The sequence below is a fragment of the Cervus elaphus genome, chromosome 25 (assembly GCF_910594005.1).
Source record: "Cervus elaphus chromosome 25, mCerEla1.1, whole genome shotgun sequence".
Taxonomy (NCBI): Eukaryota; Metazoa; Chordata; class Mammalia; order Artiodactyla; family Cervidae; genus Cervus; species Cervus elaphus.
In genome coordinates this window covers 26,249,440-26,267,095 of record NC_057839.1, presented here as the reverse complement: position 1 = coordinate 26,267,095, position 17,656 = coordinate 26,249,440, and the positions used below count along the sequence as shown (strand labels likewise).

Genomic DNA, 17,656 nt, shown 5'->3' with positions numbered 1-17,656 from the left:
GCCTCTATGCCTGAGTGTCAGACTGTGTTGGCACTTACATTTCTGAACTATTCAGGGATTTATTAAAAGATTCAGAGCATGGGAAATGATGAAAATAAAGCGAAAAATAAAAATGGTATTTTTCAAGTGGTCTGTTGTTATGCCTTTTGGAGGGATGGGAAAATATGGAAAGATTTCCCCGACTTTTTGTGAGACAGAACAAACACTAACTGGTTGATGAGTGTAAGTACCGAAATGACCTTCGGACACCCTTAGGTTTGGCCAGTAAGTAGGGATATAAACAGGTGGGTCACAAATCTAACGAACGACCTTCCCCCAGCACAATTTACTTCTTCCTTCTGGATCAGAGGGTGTCTCCTTCCCAAAAATTCGACCTCTAGCTCTGTAAGACAAGTTACTGACTTCACAGCCTCCTAGGTGTCGGCGTGACAGTCTCATCCTTCGGTCTGGGAAGAAAAAGAAATCCCCCACCACCCCCAGCCTCAGCCATACTTCGAGGTACCTGGGAACCCCCTGGATGTGAAGCAAGCGCCTCAGAAATAGAGGCCAACTGCCAGGGACTGCAGTAGGCAAAAAAGGAGAGAAAGTTTAAAGAGGTAGGTAGGAGGACGTTTAATTCCTCTTCTATTTTTAGCTTTGACTTGCAGTGCTCACATAGGAAAATTCTATAGCCTCTCCAGATTGAAGACCCCCCAGAAAAATACAGAGAAAGTGACCCTCGGTCAGCCTTGTACCCCCAGGCCTAACGGGCCACTCCGTCCGGAACGTAATGGGTCAGCTGATTGCGGCCTCGAACGCGAACACGTAGGGTAGGAGAGGCAGGAGATGGGGGCGGGACGACATGGCTGCCTGACGCTGATTGGCTGATGGAGCTCGTCGCCTGGTGCCATTTGTTGTTGGATCAGCGCACCAGACGCACTCTGCGTCCTGCACGTGCAGCCGTTTAAGTCGCGTCAGCGCCTGTGAGGACTCCGGGAGAGCAAGCAGCGGAGAGGTGAGTGGGCCGCCGGCTCTTTTCCCAGTACGGGTTTCATCCCAACGCTCTGGGCTTCCTAGTAGTAGCTGCACTTCGGGCCAAGTGAAGAACGGTTGGGGTGGGCAGGGGTTTGAAGCCGCCCTTTGGGGTCTTTCTGCTTCCTGCCGGAGGGTCCAGTAGCACTGTGCGTGTCCGAAGTCTGGGGTTGAGGCCTGCAGGAAAGGCGAAGGAGCATTTTTTACCACATAGTACTACACCATCCGTGTTCAGAGAAAAAGACTCTCTAAACACGGATGGTTGTAGAACTTAGTGTATACACCCGCTTTGGCGAAACTAGTTGTTTGTGGGAGATATTTAGGCCACCTAATTACCCTTTCTTCCCTGCCAAACTTCAAGGCCTTGTTCCCTGGTCACTTCCCCCTTCCCCCCGCAAAGAAACTAAATAAACCCCATGCGAAACGTCGTACCCACTCTTGAAGGGAGAAACCTGGAGTAGTATTTGAAAAATTTCCCCTCCCCCTTAATATTCACTAAGACGCATTGGGAACCCTTCGGTGAGAAACTAAATTCTGTCAACAGATTTTGGGGAAAAGCCTGAACTTCACCGGGACATGGTGATTGCTAGAGTGATTAGATAAGTGGTTCAACTAATTTTTAAAGATAAAAAAATTGAAAGTCGCTCAGTCGTGTCCGACTCTTTGCGACGCCATGGACTGTACAGTCCATGGAATTCTTCAGGCCAGAATACTGGAGTTGGGTAGCCATTCCCTTCTCCAGGGGATCTTCCCAACCCAGGGGTCAAATCCACGTCTTCCCGCGTTGCAGGCGGATTCTTTACCGTCTGAGCCAAAAGGATGAATATAAACGGTATCTGTCGGTAAGAAACAAAACTTAATTGCCCTTTTTGCAAAAACTTTTGGGGAGGATCAACAGTTAATTGTGTAGTTTGGAGGTATATGTGTGAAATGATGATTTATGCTTTTAAAGGTACAATTCTGATCTCTGATTCTGACTGAGCCTAAATGTGCATGTTTGTATTTTTATAAAAACTGAACTGGAAGCCGCCATGGGAGATGAAGATTGGGAAGCAGAAATAATCAACCCTCATATGTCTTCCTATGTTCCTGTATTTGAGAAGGTAATAAAATTTAAAGTTTGTAGTTATTGAATGCTACAGATTTTATCAGAGTTGAAAATCTCTGTGGTGAGAAAGTTCATCTGTGGTGAGAAGCATGCTATGCTTCTTCATGTGATTGTTATTAACTGTATTATAGGGAATGATGAAGCATGTTAAGCCCAATAGAGGAAAACAGTCTGACATAATTTAATAATTAAAACTTAAAAGGGGTATAATATTATTAGCAACTTAATTCAAATCTCAGTGATTTAGAACTTACTGTGGGTGAAAGCAAGCTTGTGTTAATGTGGTTGAATGTCTCTAAGATACAGTTGTATAGAAAATGGAAAAATAAAAATCGTTTTTGGGTGGCAGTTTGAATTCTGAAATTTGGTTTTATACAAGCAGGGCTCTCAAGATGAAAACATTAGGTTGGTTCAGATGGTAACATCAGTTTGATCTTCAGATGTACAAATCTGCAGATCTTTTTCCTTAATAGCTTTTGAAGAGTTACACTGAAATTTACATGAGGGGATTATGGAGTGGGTTTTTGGATTTTAGTTTTGACTTTAAGATGGTGAACGGAGTCTACTTTGGAAGACAGTGTATTTAATGGATTGCTTTTACATAAGTTTTATTTACTTGAAAATGTCTTCTAAAGTCAATTTGTTTTCCTTTTAGGATTTCCAGTTTGTTAGTCAATTCTGACACTTTATATTTCAAGTGATGTCTTAATAGAAATTCTTAATTTACCCCAAAACATAAAATTTAATTCTTCGTCTTTCTTGAATTTGGCCTGTTTGCATATAAACTTTAGATTAAAATACCTAAGATGTGGAGAAGGAAATGGCAACCCACTCCAGTACCCATGCCTGGAAAATCCCATGGACGGAGGAGCCTGGTGGGCTACAGTCCATGGGGTCACAAAGAGTTGGACACGACTGAGCGACTTCACCTTCACTTCACCCATAGCCCACCCCTTGTTTGTTGAGAATTTTTGAATCTGTATACTTTAAGCATATTGGTCTGTAGTTTTTCTTGTCCTGTACAATCTTTCTCTGTTTTTGGCATCAAGATAATGCTGGCCTCAGAATCTGGAGTTTGGAAGTGTTCCCTCCTCTTCAGTTTACATTGGAATCATTTGAGGAAGAGTCATGTTAATTGTTTTCATGTTTGATAGAATCCACCGGTGAAGCCATCTTGTCATGGGCTTTTCTTTGTTGGGTGTTTTTTTAAAATTACCATTTCAATCTCTTTACTAATTACAGGTCTATTCATATTTCTGTTTTTTCATATTTCTATTTTGGCCCATTGTGTTTCTAGGAATTTGTCCATTTTTATCTAGTTTATCCTGTTTTGACATACAGTTCATAGTACTCCCTCATAATTCTTTATATTTCTGTAAAGTTATTAGTAATACCCCTTCTTGATTCTGATTTTACTTAGAGTCTTTTTTTTTTAGTCAGTCTAACTAAAGTTCATTTTGTTGATCTTTTCAGTGAACCAACTCTTTGTTTTGCTGTTTTTTTCTTTTTTTTTTTCTATTCTAAATTTTATCTCTGCTCTAGTCTTCATTATTGCTTTTGCTCTGGGTTTAGTTTGTTATTCTTTTTCTAGTTTTTTAAGGTGTAAAGTTAGGTTACTGACTTAATGTTTTTTAATTAAAAATTTACAACTATAAATTTATCTCTTAGCATTACTTTTGCTGAGTCTCATAAGTTTCCGTATGTTGTGTTTTCATTTTCATTTATCTCAAGGTATTTTCTAACTTTGCATGTGATTTCTTTGACCCATTGGTTGTTTAAGGATGTACTGTGTAAATTCCTCATACTTGTGGAGCTTCCAGTTTTCTTCTTGCTATTGATTTCTTTAGTTTTATCCATTATGATTAGAATAGATGCTTTGTATGGTTTCAGTCTTTAAAGTTTATTAGGACTTGTTTGTGGCAGCCTTACCTATCATCCACCCCAGAGAATATTCCATATGCGCTTGAGAGCTACTGTTTGGTAACACATTTCTGTATATGTCTGCTAGGTCTAATTGGACTCTATTGTTATTCAAGGCCTCCATTTCCTTATTGATCTTCTATCTTGCTGTTCTATCCATTATTGAAAGGGGGTTTTGAAGTTTTCTTCTATCTTTATAAATGTATTTCTCCCTTTAATTTTGCCAATAAGAAATTATTGCTTCACACATTAGGAGCTCTGATGTTTGGTACATATATGTTTATAAATGTTTTATCTTCTTGGTGAATTAACCTTTTTATCATTATATAATGTCCTTCTCTGTTTCTTACGACAGATTTTGACTTAAAAGTCTACTTTGTGTATGAAGTGTGTGAAGGTTCCCTTTTCTCTGTATCCTTGCCAACACTTGTTATTTGTTGTGTTTTTGATAATAGCTTTTCAGGTGTGAGGTGGTGATATCTCACTGTGGTTTTGATTTGCATGTACCTGATGATTAGTGGCATTGAGGATCTTTTTGTGTGACTGTTGGCCAGCATGGTGTTTTCTTGGCAAAAGTATCTATTCAGGTCTTCTGCTTGTTTTTTAATCACATTGGTTTTTTTTGTTGTTATTATAAAAAATCAATAAATTGAACTTCTTCAAAACAAAACAAAACAAAAAAAATAAAATACCTAAGATGTTAATCTGAATTTATCATGTTTCTTGCTTTGGGACTTATTTTAGAAATAACTTCTTTGCATATTATCTTTTTATAGTCTTCTTTATGTTAAACAATATCGTAAGAATATTGTAAGACCAGAAGAGGAGAAACATTACCTACAGTCTCGCTCACTAGCACAAATGCTCTGTTCAGGTTTTAGTAAATTTTCTTCTATATTTCCCAAACATATTTTTACATGGATTCTAATGATTGTACGTAATAGTAATTTTTGATTTCAGCTTTTTCACTCTAAAGCACTAGCTATTCCATATTACTAACTTCCTAAAAATAATTTCCTATGGGTATGTAGTATTTAATGGACTAGAACTACTACAACATAATTGATTTTCTTTTGGTAGAAATTAAAGTGTTATCTTTGCACTGCAGTATTGTCATGAATAGCTACAGTTTATTGTTTATTTTGGGAGTATTTTTTTCAAAAATGGAATTACTTGGTCAAATAATTTTCTATGGTTCTTTTTTCCCCAGGTTCTTGGTAGATTTGTTGTAATACACAGTTTAACTCATAGGTACAGATGTTCTTCCACTTGGACTTGTCCAATTCTTACTTTTTCTTACAATGAGATTTTGTCTTAACTAAGTATTATTCAAATGGTATACTGCACTGTAGAATGTTGTGCATGGTTATTGCAAAGGGTGTCTGAAATTGAGGATCATCAACTGTCAGGCTTCCAGATTTACCTTTTGGGAGTCTTTGTGCTATTCAGTAACATACTTTGTTTCTTGATGTTGGTCATACTGATTGAATATTAATTATGTTAATATTTCTACCTTACAATTCTTAGTACATATCTGTGTGGGGCCAATTTGTAGTAAACTTTTTGCATTTGTCCACAAACTTAACACCTGGTGCTAGGTGTGCAGTTAGTAATTTGACCTACTTGACTTGTTGACTTGAAGGAACATGATGCATTCAGTGGCTTTGTTTGCTTGTCTTCATTGAATAAGATGTGTAGAAGCTAAGGATGAACACATGACATTTTTATGTAGGAGAAATCTGAGGTCTTCAGCCTGTTTCCTTTTAAAGGCACCATTTGATTGGTTGTTCTAATTGGATTTCTGTTCCAGGAAGCAACTGGGCTTCCCTTTTGTTCAATTTGTATTGGCTCTGAGATAATCTTGGATTGGTAATAATATCTAATCAGCCTTTTCTTAATTTAAAAAATTGGGAGTATAGTTGATTTACAATGTTGTGTTTCTGCTGTACAGCAAAATAGGTCAGTTATACATATATTCATTCTTTTTTATCTTCTACTATTATATAGGTCTTTACAAAGTATTGAATAGAATTCCCTGTGCTATGCAGGAGGTTCTTATTATGTGGTAAGCCTTTTCTGAATGCTTCTAAGGATCCTTCTTTGGAGATTTAGTATTAACACAGGCTTATATAATTTTGAACTAACAGGTTACTTTTCTGGTAGTTTTTAGAACCTACTTCAGTGTTCTTGCCAGGAGAATCCCAGGGATGGGGTCACACAGAGTCGGACATGACTGAAGTGACTTAGCAGTAGCAGCAGCAGCAGTTAGAACTTCCTAATGCTAGTTTTTGAAGTGAGTGTACCATGTGGGGATAGAATAATAAAAAATGTGAGGTTGAGAAATATTTGGTAATCTAGAAGTTACAGTAGTCCAGAAATGGTTAGGGATTTGCATATTGTGCGCACACTTGTTGGGGTGAGAGATGAAATGGATGAGCGTGATGACTGTAACAGGATACTGGGTTTGCTTGCTAGTTGTAATATTTCTTATTAACTGACCGATGAGTCTACACACTCATCTCTTCTGTCTGATCTTTTTGCTTTTTTTCTGGCGTATTTCAGAAGGCATATATACTCTTGTGATTAAAGTGGAAACTGCTTAAGATAATTAGTCCATCCACAATTATTATTTTGAAATTTATAATATTTGAAATGTTAAGTTTTAAAATTTCTAAATTGGTTCACTTGGATGAGTAAAGAGGTTATAAATGTTTTATAGCTAAGTGTTCTAAAAATAGGTAATGTTAAGACCTAAGACTCATTCAACAAGTTTTTTTGTGCCTTATTAGATCCTGGAGCTAGTGGTAGACATGATAGATAAGGGGCTTGCTGGCATGGATGTTGTATTTTACTGGAGGAGACAGAATAAGCACATTAAAAATCATATACTAATAGTGAAAATTATTAAACAGTAATAGTAATAAAATAATCAGGAAACTCTCTGTGAGGGAGAAGAAGATTGGTATGGGTAGATTTAGATCATATGGAGAGGAAAATATTCCTTGAGACTGTGACTCATGAGCTGGAGACCTGAAAGAGTCCCAGTAACACATGATGTGCAGAGATCTGAAGAGAGAACAAACTTAGGGTATCAAGACAACAGGAAGAAGTATAATGTGTTAGTTTCCTATAGATGCTGTAACAAATTATCACAAACTAGATGGCTTACAGTAACAGAAAAATTTCTCTCATAGTTTTGGAGGCCAGAAGTTAGAAACCATGGTCTCAGCAGTGTTGTTTTCCTTCAGTAGGCTCTTGGAGAGAATCCATGCTTCTTCTAACTTCTAGTGGTTATAGGCAGCTTTGACTTGTGGCTGCATCTCTTTCTGTTGTCTTCATTGGGCCTTCTCTGTGTTTGTGTTAATACCCTTGGCCTTTCATAAGGACACTTGTGATGACATTTAGGGCCCACTTAGATACTCCATTGTTCTTGTCTGGAGAATCCCAGGGATGGGGGAGCCTGGTGGGCTGCCGTCTATGGGATCACACAGAGTCGGACACGACTGAAGTGACTTAGCAGCAGCAGCAGCAGATAGTCCGGGGTAATCTCCTGATTTCAAAATTCTTAGTTATATCGGCCAGAACTACTTTTTTTTCAAATAATATAACATACTTTTCAGAAATTAGGGTTTGATATCATTGAGTGGACGTTATTCAATCTACTATAGCTGCTGCTGCTGCTAAGTTGCTTCAGTCATGTCCAACTTTGTGTGACCCCATGGACGGCAGCCCACCAGGCTCCCCTGTCCCTGGGATTCTCCAGGCAAGAATACTGGAGTGGGTTGCCATTTCCTTCTCCAGTATGTGAAAGTGAAAAGTGAAAGTGAAGTCGCTCAGTTGTGTCTGGCTCCTAGCGACCCCATGGACTGCAGCCTACCAGGCTCCTCTGTCCATGGGATTTTCCAGGCAAGAGTACTGGAGTGGGTTCCATTGCCTTCTCTGCTACTATAGCTAGTATGGAGCTATTTCAAATCCTAAAAGATGATGCTGTGAAAGTGCTGCACTCAATATGCCAGCAAATTTGGAAAACTCAGCAGTGACCATAGGACTGGAAAAGGTCAGTTTTCATTTCATTCCCAAAGAAAGGCAATGCCAAAGAATTTTCTAACTACCACACAGTTGCACTCATCTCATGCTCTAGCAGAGTAATGCTCAGAATTCTCAAAGCTAGGCTTCAACATGAACCGAGAACTTCCAGATGTTCAGGCTGGTTTTAGAAAAGGCAGAGGAACCAGAGATCAAATTGTCAGCATCTGTTGGATCATAGCAAAAGCAAGAGAATTCCAAAAAAACACCTACTTCTGCTTCATTGACTACGCTAAAGATTTTGACTGTGTGGATCGCTATAAACTGTGTTAAATTCTTAAAGAGATGGGAATACCAGACCACCTGACCTGCCTCCTGAGAAACCTGTATGCAAAGCCAGAAGCAACAGTTAGAACTGAACATGAAACAATGGGTTGGTTCCAAATTGGGAAAGGAGTACGTCAAGGCTGTATATTGTCACTCTGCTTATATAACTTATATGTAGAGTACATCATGTGAAATGCCGGGATGAATGTAGCACAAGCTGGAATCGAAATTCCTGGGAGAGATACCAATAACCTCAGATTATGCAGATGGTACCAGCCCTATGGCCAAAAGCGAAGAGGAGCTAAAGAGCCTCTTGATGAAAGTGAATGAGGAGAGTAAAAAAGGTGGCTTAAAATTCAACATTCAAAAAATGAAGTTCATGGCATCTGGTCTCATCACTTTATGGCAAATAGATGGGGAAAGAGTGGAAGCAGTGGCTGACTTTAGTTTTTGGGGGTTCCAAAATCACTGCAGATGGTGACTGCAGCCATGAAATTAAAAGATGCTTGCTCCTTGGAAGAAAAGCTATGACCAACCTAGATAGCATATTAAAAAGTGGAGACATTACTTTGTCAACAAAGGGCCACCTAGACAAAGCTATGGTTTTTTGAATAGTCATGTAATGATGTGAGAGTTGGACCGTAAAGAAGGCTGAGTGCCAAGGATTGATCCTTTTGAACTGAGATGTTGGAGAAGACTCTTGAGAGTTCCTTGGACAGCTAGGAGATCAAACCTGTCAATCCTAAAGGAAATCAGTCCTGAATATTCATTGGAAGAACTGTTACTGAAGCTCCAATACTTTGACTACCTGATTCAAAGAGCTGACTCATTAGAAAATACCCTGATGCTTGGAAAGACTTGATGGCAGGAGGAGAAGGGGATAACAGAGGATGAGATGGTTGGATGGCATCATGTGACTCAATGGACATGACTCTGAACAACCTCTGGGAGATGGTAAAGGACAGGGATGCCTGGCGTGTTGCAGTCCATGGGTCGCAAAGAGTCGGACATGACTGAGTGAGCAACAACAAATTTCTAGTATGGCTAAACTATAGTAAGATAAGGCAAGATTTGTAGAAAATGAAATCTGAGAAGGAAAAGAAAAGGAAGAGAGGGAGAGGGCCCTCAAGATAGAAGTGGACATATAGTTGATAGAACTAGATGGCCTGGATATGGGGAACGCAAGAGAGAGTGATGCTAAGTTTTTATATTGAAGCAAGTGATGGATGATGGTGCTCATTACTGAAACGGGAAATATGTGGAAGGGGAACCAATTTGGGAGGGAGAAAAATCAAGAATTCTGTATTTGCAGTGTTGAATTTCAGATGCCTAAGAAAAGATGTAAGTAAGGATACTAGTCATTAGTTGTTGCTTAGGAGAGGGATCAGAGCTGTAGGTACAAATTTGAAATTTATCTATTTTCATAGGATTTAAATCTGTGAGAGTGGAGTGGGTAAAGTTGGATTGAATAAAACAGACTTAGAGGGCTCTGCCATGAACTGTGGGGCACTTTGATTTTAAAGGTACATTAGCTGGGGAGCTGGCAAAGGAGACTGTGGAGGGAGTGGCCATGGGGCAAGAGGAAAACCTGGGAAGGATGTGTTCCCTAAGCCAGAGAAGGAAGTAGATAGTCTGTTGTTTCAAATGCTGCCGAGAGCTCTGGCAGGATGAAGCTTAAAAGTAGTAATTTTATTACATAATATGCTTACTATAAGCTTTTTCAGTGCAGAGGTGAGGATGGAGGCTAGCAAGAGTAGCTTGAAGGAAATACGGAATGTGAGAAAACAGAGGCAGCAAATGTAGATAAATTTTTTTGCTTATAATGGAGCAGAGAAATGATAGAGTAGCTGGAAGGGAGTATGAAGTTACTATATTTTTAAGGTAATGAAAAATGTTAAGGATTTTATGATGAAAGATGAATTCTATTGAAAAAAATTTTTTTTTCAAAATTTTCCTTAGAATGTGTGTGGGATGTTAAATTCCATCTTCTGAAGATTGTTTAGTAATAATAATTTTCCAGTTGTTTGGTGTCAGAGTGTTTCATTACTTTTTATCAGTTATATGAAGCTGAATGTTATAACACTTAGAAAACTAGCCTCTTTGGGGGCTCTATTCGTCCTGTAGTATTTTGGATACTAGAAAAGAGAAAAAAAGTCTTCAGTGTTTCACTTTAAATCGGGAAAGCTGGATTACTTTTCTTGTTTGTCTTATCGTCTATGGTAATCATAAATTGGAACTTTTTACTGTAGCAGTTATCAAAATCCCAAGCCATTTCAAAGATTTTATCGTATGTATTTAGTAAGTTAGAAAAATAATTGAATGTCTTTTGAGCTTTATAAAGGTAGTTTTTAAAGTCAGTGTCTTTTGTGAAAGAAATTTTGGAGCAAAAGTATTACCTGACAATGTTAATACCTACCTTGGTGCACTCCCTCCAGCTTTAGGTTTATTTAAAGAAACTTATTTGGCAAAAATATTGTGATTTTTCTAATTCAGTCAGTTAATTGAAGTGTTATCTGTAAACTTTAGGTCACTTTTTATGCTTAAATTATTGAATTTGATTTTGAAGAATTTCAGAGCTCTGTTCAAAAGTTTTGCCTTTAGTATTGGAAACTTGTTTGAGAGGAAACAGCCTGTTACATACCTAGATGAATTAAGGAAGGCTTTTTTCCAATAAAACTTTATTTATAAAAACTGATAGCCCACCCAATTTGGCTTGTGGCTATAGTTTGCTGACCATTGTTTTAAGTGATATATTAGTATGCTATATATACAATTTTAAAGTGAAGGTGTTTTAGAGTAGCAGTAAAGGAACATGCAATGACCCAGGAAGTCTTACATTCTTTAATTGTTTTGTTATGGACAAAATCCAGTTGTTAAAACTTTCTAGTATTTATGAGATAGATTACTCATTTTTATTATTCAAAGTAGAAAACTAATCTTTTCTTTTTTCTTACAGGATAGGTATTCTTCTGGAGCAAATGGAGACACTTTTAACAGGACTCCGCCTTCATCATCAGGTATGTGTTAAGGCAAAAATGCAGAACTGTTTTTAGGTTAAGGGCTTCATCCACTGGATGAGAAGCAGACTAATAGATACCTTGTCAAGGATGTTTTTTAAATTTTCTAGTGAGACGTTATGGCTTGAATATTTTGGGTTGGGAGCCTCTTATAATTAAAGAAAGGGAGAGAAAAGAGAGTGTAGTGTTAGAGTGTGTCCTTCGATTTAGTGGGTTTGCTGTAAAACCTTTGCCCAGCCTCCAAGTTGCATGTTTGGCTTTCAGGCTGCTATGGGAATTGTCAGGATTCCCGATATAAGGCAGTAGGAGAGTAGACTCAGGTGTTGAAGCAGGTTACAATGATGGTGACCTGTCAGGATAGCAACTATTTAAACCAAACTCATATCAAATTAATACACATAAATCCCTGGCATTCCTGTACACTAACAATAAGAAAATAGATATAGGAATTAAGGAAACAACCCTATTCACCATTACGTCAAAAAGAATAAAATACTTAGGAATAAATTTACCTCAAGAAACAAAAGACCTATATTTAGAAAACTAAAACAGTGATGAAAGAAATCAAAAGATGACACAAATAGATGGAGAAATATACCATGTTCATGGATTGGAAGATAGTGGAAATGATATACTACACAAAGCAATCGATAGATTCAGTGCAATCCCTATCAAGCTACCAATAACATTTTTCACAGAACTGGAACAAATAATTCCACAATTTGTATGGAAGCACAAAAAACCTCGAATAGCCAAAGCATCTTGAGAACGAAGAATGGAACTGGAGGAATCAACCTGCTTGACTTCAGACTATACTATAAAGCTACAGTCATCAAGACAGTATGGTACTGGCACAAAAACAGAAATATAGATCAATGGAACAAGATAGAAAGCCCGGAGATAAATCCATGCACCTGTGAACACCTTATTTTTGGCAAAGGAGGCAAAAATATGCAACGGAGAAAAGACAATCTCATTAACAGGTGGTGCTGGGAAAATTGGTCAACCACCTGTAAAAGAATGAAACTAGAACACTTTTTAACACCATACACAAAAATAAGCTCAAATTAAAGATCTAAATGTAAAACCAGAAATTATAAAACTCCTAGAGGAAAACATAGGCAGAACACTCTCTGACATAAATCACAACAGGATCCTCTATGACCCACCTCCCAGAGTAATGGAAATAAAAGCAAAAAAACCAAATGGGACCTAATTAAACTTAAAAACTTTTGCACAACGAAGGAAACTATAAGCAAGTTGAAAAGACAGCTTTCAGAATGGGAGAAAATAATAGCAAACAAAGCAACTGACAATCTCAAAAATACACAAGCAGCTCATGCAGCTCAATACCAGAAAAATAAATGACCCAGTCAAAAAATGGGCCAAAGAACTAAACAGACACTTCTTCAAAGAAGACATACAGATGGCTAACAAACACATGAAAAGATGCTCAACATCACTTATCATCAGAGAAATGCAAATCAAAACCACAATGAGGTACCATCTCACGCTGGTTAGAATGGCTGCTATCAGAATGTCTACAAACAATAAATGCTGGAGAAGGTGTGGCAAAAAGGGAACCCTCTTACCCTGTTGGTGAGAATGCAAACTAGTACAGCCACTATGGCGAACAGTGTGGAGATTCCTTAAAAAACTGGAAATAGAATTGCCATATGACCCAGCAGTCCCACTGCTGGGCACACACACTGAGGAAACCAGATCTGAAAGAGACACGTGTACCCCAATGTTCATTGCTGCACTGTTTACAGTAGCTAGGACATGGAAGCAACCTAGATGTCTGTCCGCAGATGAATGGATAAGAAAGTTGTGTTACATATACACAATGGAATATTACTCAGCTATAAAAAAGAACATTTTTGAGTTAGTTCTAATGAGGTGGATGAAATGAACCTATTATACGTAGTGAAGTAAGTCAGAAAGAAAAACACCAATAACAGTATATTAGCACATATATATGGTGGAATTTAGAAAGATGGTAACAGTGACCCTCTGTGAGATGGCAAAAGAGACACAGATATAAAGTACAGGCTTTTGGACTCTTTGGGAGAAGGCGAGGATGGGATGATTTTAGAGAATAGCATTGAAACATATATATTACCATATGTGAAATAGATGACCAGTCCAAGTTCGATGCTTGAAACAGGGCACTCAAAGCTGGTGCACTGGGACAATCCAGAGGGATGGGATGGGGAGGTAGGTGGGAGGACGGTTTGGAACAGCCTTGTTCCAAACAAGGAACACCTGTGGCTCTACACGGTACAGCTGTGTACACCCGTGGCTGATTCATGTCAATGTATGGCAAAACCCACCACAATATTGTAATTAATCTCCAATTAAATCAATTAATTAAAAAAGTAAAATATTTAATTAAAAAAAAGATAATATGAGCTTCTTTGGGATCTGAAAACTAACTTAGGGAGGTCCTTGGCAAATAAGAGAAACAAATAAAGATAAGGGAGCTGTTGTTTTCCCCCATCACTTGTCTCCATCTTGTTCGCCTACATTTTTTATAAAGTTGAGAAGATAGGTGGAAGTGGTAGGACCTGGGCTAGAAAATTAATCTCATGACAGTAGTCTTTGATTTTGTTGAAGTTCACAGCAGGCTAATATGCTACTTGTAGTATTTTTTCAATTAAATACATATAACAACAAAATTTACTGTATTAACCATTTTTAAATGTACTATGCAGTGATATTAAGTACCTTCATGTTGCTGTGCAACCATGATCACCGTCTACCTCTGAAACTTTTTCACCTTCCCAAACTGAAATTTCATACCCGTTAAACAATAACTCAACAATCCCTCCTTCTCCTCAGCTCTTGGCAACCATTGTTTACTTTCTATGAATTTAAGTTACTATGAATTTTTTATGAGTCTCTGTGACCTTGAGTAACTACTTCTTTTAAGTCTTACTCTAATGCAGGAGAGGGGCTTTCTTGGTGGCTCAGTGGTACAGAATCCACCTGCCAATGCAGGAGATGTTTGTTTGATCCCCAGTCAGGAAAATCCTCTGGAGAAGGAAATGGCAACCCACTCCAGAATTCTTGCCAGGGGAATCCCATGGACCAGAGGAGCCTGGTGGGCTACACAGCCCATGGAGTTGCAAAAGAGTCGGACACGACTTTGTGACTAAAACAAGAACTAATGCAAGAGAGAGGGCCTGGTGACACCAGGTGGTTTCATTTTGCTCATCAAAAATTTATGAATGAGTGTAAATCTATGGCTGATTCATATCAATGTATGACAAAACCCACTGAAATGTTGTGAAGCAATTAGCCTCCAACTAATAAAAAAATTAAAAAAAAAAAAATTTATGAATGAAGTAAAACATTTTGTAGTTAAGGGAGCTACTGGCTCACTGAAGCCTGTCCTAATGTTAAAATACCTGTGGAGAGGTAGTTTATAAAATGTGAAGAGGGGTTGAGAGAGTTCATCAGGTTAAAGCAAATTTAATTCCCATGTTCACCTAAAGTTCAGAGTAATCCTCTTGATAGAAGGAAGTCAAGTTTAGAAGAAATGCTTTTGTTATTGTCAAGATACACTTATCTTTTGTAAACTTTTAAATGCAGCAGTTTAATATAGAATATCCTGATTCTCAAAAGTTTATGCAATTTTTGCCTGCTGAAACCCCAGCAAAAGGCTAATAACCATGTGTATGTGTATATACTTGAAGTATTCAAAGAAGAAAATTGGGTGAAAGTATTCTATACTTAACATATCTATATGCATAGATCATTGTGTAATCAAAAGAAACCATCTTCTGTGAGGTGTCAGAGATAACTGTCATAAAGGAATGAAAGTTTGAATCTATAGTATATTAAGGTGTAACATTACTTTGTAGTGAAGTCATCAATAAGCTAGATTGAAATGGCCACCAGCTAAAAATGTGGACTTTTCTTGGCATTAGATTTTGAGTGTTCAGACTAATGAAGTAAAATCAATAATGAAAAATATAGCTTGCCTGTTTACCTTCTGAATAACAAGTACTTTGGTATCTCTTTTTTAATTGTTTTTTTTCATGAGAACAGATTTTCTTATTACAGAAGTACATATCAGAGCAATGAATGCGATCCTAAGTTACTATCTAAATACTCTTACTGCAAAAAACCAACAAAATTTAAAAACTTAATGTAGTGGTGAAAAGAGAAAATAATCTGAAATCTTGACTCCCAGGTTTAACTGCTTTTGTTAAACTCTGTTTTGTTTAAGTCTGTTGACTCTGGTATTTTAGATTTCTTTCTTTTAAAAAAAATACATATTTACTTATTTGTCTGAGTCTGCTCTGTTGCAGCGTGTGAGCTTCTCTCTAGTTGAGGCATGTAGGCTCAGTAGCTTAGTTGCCCTGAGGCATGTGGGATCTTAGTTCCCCAACCAGGGATTGAACCTGTGTCCCTTCCATTGGAAGGCAGATTCTTTTTTTTTTTAATTAATTTATTTTAATTAGAATCTAATTACTTTACAATATTGTGGTGGTTTTTGCCACACAAAATACCAGACTACCAGGTTTATCTGTATTGCCAATTGTTGTAGTTAATTTATAATTATACTCTGTTGTGTGAATATACCATATATTTAATACTTTGTAATACAGTACAGAACACAATATATGTAAAACTCTTGTGTGACTGTACCACATATTTGAATTCTTTTTTTAATGCACATTTGAGTTGCTTCCTTTGTTGTTGTTACAAGCAAAGCTGCCATGAACATCTCTTATTGTCCGTTGTTTGCTAAATATATGTTTTAGGTCATGAATGGTATTGAACTATATTATGTACTTCAATCTGTGGAGATAATTAGTTTTTTAATCTGTTAATGTTGTTCATTAATTACCTTTTTAGATGTTCTGATGTTAAACACCCTTGCATACTGGAATAAACTCAACTTGGTCGTACTTTTCTACCTATTCAGTTTACTATTGGGATTGATTTGCTAATATGTATTTTTGAGATTTTATATCCACTCATGAGTGAAAGAGGTTTATAATTTTCTTCTGTCTTGTCATATCATAATTACTATGGCCTTGTGGAATGAATTTGGGGAATAATTCCTCTTTCTGTTTTCTGGTAGAATTGTATAATGGAATGATTTGTTCTTTGAGAGTTTGGTAGAACTCACCTGTGAAACTACATTTAAATAGGTATGATACAGAGATTTGAGTATTGGTTCACTTTCTGTAGGACAGTTTTGTTTGTTTTTATTTTCTTGAGTCAGTTTTGGCGAATCAGAACTTTGTTCTATGTCTTTTTTTAGATTTCAGATGTAAGTGATATTATATGATGTTTGTCTTCATTTTTCTGACGTGCTTCACTTAGCATGTTATTCTCTGGCTTTGTCCATGTTGCTTCAGATGGCATTATTTGTCTTTTTTTAAATGACTGAGCAGTATTCCATTGTGTGTGTGTGTGTGTGTATTCTTTATCCTTTCCTCTGTTGATGGGCATTTAGATTTCTTCCATGTCTTGATTATTATAAATAGTGCTGTTATTAACATTGGGGTGCATGGGGATGTATGTATCTTTCCAAATTAGAGTTTTCTCCAGATATATGCCTAGGAGTGAGATTGCTGGATCATATGGTAACTTACTTTTTTAAGGAACCTCCATAATGTATGGAGGTTTTCCATAGTGGCTGCACCAGTTTACATTCCCACCAACAGTGCAGGAAGGTTCCTTTTTCTCCACACTTTCTTCAGGGTTTATTATTTTATGACAAACCCACAGCCAACATAGTGGTTTATTTTCAGGACCTTTTAGTGATAGCCATTCTGACTGATATGAGGTTATGCCTCATTGTAGTTTTGATTTGCATTTCTCTGATAGTTAGCGGTGTTGAGCATCTTTTCATGTGCCTGTTGGCTATCTGTATGTCTACTTTGTAGAAATGTTGGTTTAGGTGTTCAGCCCATTTTGTAATTGGGCTGTTTGTGTTTTTTGTTATTGAGCTGTTTGTATGAACTGTTTGTACATTTTTCAGATTAATCCATTGTCGGTCCTATCATTGGCAGATACTTTCTCTCATTTTGTAGTGTGTCTTTTAATTTTTTTTTTGTTTGTTTGTTTCCTTTGCTGTGCAAAAGCCTATAAGTTTGATTAGGTTCCATTTGCTTATTTTTGTTTTTATCTCTATTGCCTTGGGAGAGTAACCTAGGAGAACATTGGGTAAGATTTATTTGAGAGAATGTTTTGCCTTTCTTCTCTTTTAGGAGTTTTTAATGTGATT

The 17,656-nt window shown here is 37.3% G+C and overlaps 1 protein-coding gene across 3 annotated transcripts in view; it reads left to right on the top strand.

Annotated features, from left to right (window-relative positions):
- Positions 1-821: 821 nt before the first annotated feature.
- DDX4 (DEAD-box helicase 4) overlaps positions 822-17,656 on the top strand; it is an 80,404-nt gene continuing 63,569 nt past the window's right edge. Inside the window, exons 1-3 of one of the 3 annotated variants that reach the window (XM_043887412.1) lie at positions 822-994; positions 2,038-2,114; positions 11,349-11,409. In XM_043887412.1, coding sequence (XP_043743347.1) covers positions 2,043-2,114; positions 11,349-11,409 — 133 coding nt within the window. In that variant the 5' untranslated portion in view covers positions 822-994; positions 2,038-2,042. Of the gene's footprint in view, positions 995-1,963; positions 2,115-11,348; positions 11,410-17,656 lie in introns of all 3 variants that reach the window. The other 2 variants (XM_043887413.1, XM_043887414.1) reach the window with 2 other exon arrangements.